The following is a 4,369-nucleotide window of genomic DNA, read 5'->3' on the forward strand; positions in this document are numbered from 1 at the left end:
AATTCATCATTTGATTCATTATTTTATTGTGTCTGTTCAGACTTTAGAGTTCTGTCTTAACTGTTAAATGAGCTTTAACATAAACACCCTTCACCTACAACTGCTAGAGAAAGATCTTCACACTTCAGATGTTTATCAGAATCAGTTCTGCATTAGAAGCTGTTGTTCATGTATTCATTGTGATTTGTGTGTTTCAGGAGTTTATAGTGCTGATGATGATTGGCGTGTGACTTACAGCTCTTCACACATCTGTGCACTGAAGGACTCAACAGTGACTATACACTGCACTTACACATACCCTACTGGACATAAGATCAATACAGTGTTCTGGACCAACACTCAAACACCGACAGATAATGTGTTTCCAGATCTGTCTGAGGACTCTGAATACAAACAGAGGATTCAGTATCTGGGAGATAAACAGCACGACTGCAGCGTCAGACTGACTGATGTGAGACACACAGATTCACACAAGTACTATTTCAGATTCATCACTAATAAACCTGATGGGAAATGGACTGGTGCTCCTGGAGTGACTCTTGCTGTCACAGGTGAGAGTGAATGAGTGTGTGATGATAATAATGTGATGTGTTGAATGACATGAGGAGGATCAGTGTTGTGTTGTGTTCAGATCTTGAGAGTGATGGAGGGACATTCAGTGACTCCAAATATTGACAATATAAAATCATGATAAATGTCCTTTAAAGATACTTTAAAGACTTTACATGTTGGCCCTATAACCATTATATTTGTTTCTCAATAGATCCTCCAGATAAACCTGTGATCTCCATCAGTTCTTCTGGTGTAATAGTGGAGGGTGATTCAGTGAATCTGACCTGCAGCAGTGAATCAAATCCACCTGTTCACATCTACAGCTGGTTTAAAGAGAATCAAACAACATCTGTTGGATCTGGAAACATCTACAACATCACTAACATCAGATCTGATCACAGTGGACAATACAAGTGCAAGACCAGACATACATGTGGAGAGAAATATTCTGATCCTGTGACTTTAAATGTTTTGTGTGAGTTGATTATTAAACAGTGTAGAACATCCCAGCCTGAAACCCACAAATGTTCAATATTGTCAAATGTTTTTTTTTTCAGATCCTCCAAGGAACGTCACAGTATCCATCAGTTCTTCTGGTGTAATAGTGGAGGGTGATTCAGTGACTCTGACCTGCAGCAGTGAATCAAATCCACCTGTTCACATCTACAGCTGGTTTAAAGAAGAAACATCTGTAGGATCTGGAAACATCTACAGAATCTCAAACATCAGATCTGATCACAGTGGACAATACAAGTGCAAGGCTGGAAATGAATTTGGAGAGAACAATTCAACAGTGACTTTAAATGTTTTATGTGAGTTAATGAAACTTTAGAACGGTTCAGGTTGAGTAGCATAAATGTTGAACGATGAAAATAAAAATGTTTTTCAGATCCTCCAAGGAACGTCTCAGCGTCCATCAGTTCTTCTGGTGTAATAGTGGAGGGTGATTCAGTGACTCTGACCTGCAGCAGTGAATCAAATCCACCTGTTCACATCTACAGCTGGTTTAAAGAAGAAACATCTGTAGGATCTGTTCTCATCTACAGCTGGTTTAAAGAGACTCAAACATCATCTGTTGTATCTGGACAGACGTTCAGCATCAGTAACATTAATTCATGTCTCAGTGGATGGTTTTACTGTGTGGCTCACAATAAAGATGGATCTCAGAGATCAGATGCTGTTTCACTCACTGTTAAAGGTGTCTCATGTAAGTAGATCGAGTCATTCTTTTAAATAACATAATGATTGATTTCAATGCTGCAATGCAACATGTTATACATGGAGAGACATTTTGTGATATTGTCACTTTAAATGTCAAATGTTAGTTTCACGTCTTTGGCATTTGTTTTTGTGTCCCCAGCACTACTATCTTAAATGACTGAACTTCTTTTTTTCAGCTCTCAGTTTCTCTGTAAGTTTTGGTGTTGAACTTTGTGTTGGAGTCTGTGGAGCATCAGCTGCTCTACTCATTGTGATGTTTATTTGGTAAGAAATGTGTGCAAGTCTCATTTTCAGTGTTTAAAACAGAAGAATTAAATGTCATTTTCACAGCATCTAAACAAGACGCCAAATCACATCCACTCAACCAATGATCCAATTTATGAATGTCTCCGTTTTCTTTTGACAGCAGAAGAAAGAGTTTGAGAAGAAAAGCGTCTGAACACAAACCGGAGGTGAGATGATCACCAATGAAACCTCTTCATACAAATGCTTTAGAAAGATTGAACTGTCCATCACATGTTTGGTGTTCTCAAATGCTTCTTTATAGAATGATGATGTCAGTAATGACACATATAACGCTCTTGACCTCAAGACCAGATCATCTGACCTGTACGACACACTCACAGTAAGTGTTATTCAATTCAACCGTATGAAGAACACAAACACAGTTACTTCAATTCTTGATCATTCATCTTTATTTGTCTTGATGTTTGTGCAGCCCGACCGGAAGATGATGCAATGAGAGGCGGAGCTCAAAGAAACAAATCCTCTGATGACAGCAGTCATTACAAAAATCTATCATTTTCTGATCCCACTGGATTTTAGATCTCTTTGCCACAACATGTACAGTTAAAGAAAACTTCATATTAAAACTCAAGAGTCGAGAGCTCAACTAAAGCAAACACTGATCACAATAATGGTGATTTGTTGAAATTTCGACTTGTTTTCAACATTAATTGCGCGTGCAAAAGTGATATTGATTCAAAGCAATTAACATTCACAAATCAACTATTTTTTAACATTGATTCAATGGTTGTTTGCTGTCTGGGTAGTGATGACTTTTCCCATGATGAACAGTTTTGAAGCTTAGAATCATTTTTATCTTTTCTTTTGGTGTATGTGTGTGCCTTTAAAACCTTTCAAACATTCTCCTTTTTGTTTTTTTTAAAAACATTTTGTATTCGATCAAAATCAGCTAAAACAGTTACATCATAAAAAGACAGAAAAGGAAAGGGAAGCGGTTTGATGAATAGCAGTGTGTTACAAACACGACACAGCTTTTTATTTGGCTTAATCTACTGAAGAAGCTCTTAAGATGTCTAAAGACATGTTTACAGTTTTTATTACTGGTTATACACTTGGGTAACAGGCACGTTTGTTATGCTGTTTTGGAATGATGTTGGGTGTGAATAGCACCAGACGAATATATTTAAACGGAAAATGTTTATATTGCTTTATACATCAAACGCTGTTTTAAATGAACAAAGATTTATTAAAGAAAAAAACCCAGGGTGTGTGTATTTGTTCATGATGTGTGTTTTAAGCATTGTCATAGCATTCAATTTGGTTTACCTGTGCATTTATTGATCATGCAAAAAATGACTGCTTCCCAAACCACAGGAATATTTGCATGACGTAATTGTGAAATATATGATACAAACACTAGATGGCAGTCTTGATCCTTGTTTCAACGTACTACCATATTACACTTATTCATCCAGCAGATGCTTTAAAATCTACTTTCAAATAAGGAACATTCAGTGGTAAAGCTCTACAAACAACCTGACAAATGAGCGTTTAACATAATGCCCTCAATTTACAATAATGAGTTTTTAATCTCAGCAATCATATTTGAACATTTAAAGCGACACGAAACACTAAACAACATTTATTTAGATGTTAACAGAGTTGGTTGTGTTGCACACCATAGAAAACTATTTTAGCAACTGTTAGTTATTACTGTAGAGAAAACGAGTTAATTTTGAGCTTTTTTGCCTTCCGGGTTTATAATCCTCATCTGGCCAACGTCAAAGGATGTGACGTGCGATGTACGATAGTACATTGATGACGCGTCGGTGTCTCATAATTATTAATGAGACTGTGTTTTCTTTTCCAATGAGAAGACATTTCTAATAATTATTCATGAGACTGTGTTTTCTTTTCCAATGAGAAGACATTTCTAATAATTATTCATGAGACTGTGTTTTCTTTTCCAATGAGAAGACATTTCTAATAATTATTCATGAGACTGTGTTTTCTTTTCCAATGAGAAGACATTTCTAATAATTATTCATGAGACTGTGTTTTCTTTTCCAATGAGAAGACATTTCTAATAATTATTCATGAGACTGTGTTTTCTTTTCCAATGAGAAGACATTTCTAATAATTATTCATGAGACTGTGTTTTCTTTTCCAATGAGAAGACATTTCTAATAATTATTCATGAGACTGTGTTTTCTTTTCCAATGAGAAGACATTTCTAATAATTATTCATGAGACTGTGTTTTCTTTTCCAATGAGAAGACATTTCTAATAATTATTCATGAGACTGTGTTTTCTTTTCCAATGAGAAGACATTTCTAATAATTATTCATGA

General features: G+C 35.7%; 1 protein-coding gene and 1 long non-coding RNA gene across 2 annotated transcripts in view; both read left to right on the forward strand.

Moving 5' to 3' along the window:
* The first annotated feature begins 128 nt into the window (after positions 1-128).
* Positions 129-4,369, forward strand: part of LOC130553064 (B-cell receptor CD22-like) — a 14,493-nt gene continuing 10,252 nt past the window's right edge. The window contains exons 1-8 of the mRNA XM_057331806.1: positions 129-144; positions 198-551; positions 764-1,027; positions 1,110-1,364; positions 1,442-1,759; positions 1,950-2,037; positions 2,180-2,225; positions 2,321-2,398. Of these exons, the coding sequence (XP_057187789.1) occupies positions 129-144; positions 198-551; positions 764-1,027; positions 1,110-1,364; positions 1,442-1,759; positions 1,950-2,037; positions 2,180-2,225; positions 2,321-2,398 (1,419 nt within the window). The remainder of the gene's footprint in view (positions 145-197; positions 552-763; positions 1,028-1,109; positions 1,365-1,441; positions 1,760-1,949; positions 2,038-2,179; positions 2,226-2,320; positions 2,399-4,369) is intronic.
* LOC130553268 (uncharacterized) lies at positions 1,946-3,275 on the forward strand. Its single transcript, XR_008962836.1, has 4 exons — positions 1,946-2,037; positions 2,180-2,225; positions 2,321-2,398; positions 2,492-3,275. It is a non-coding gene; the product is annotated as an uncharacterized LOC130553268 (long non-coding RNA).

The sequence above is a fragment of the Triplophysa rosa genome, linkage group LG4 (genome assembly GCF_024868665.1).
Source record: "Triplophysa rosa linkage group LG4, Trosa_1v2, whole genome shotgun sequence".
NCBI lineage: Eukaryota > Metazoa > Chordata > Actinopteri > Cypriniformes > Nemacheilidae > Triplophysa > Triplophysa rosa.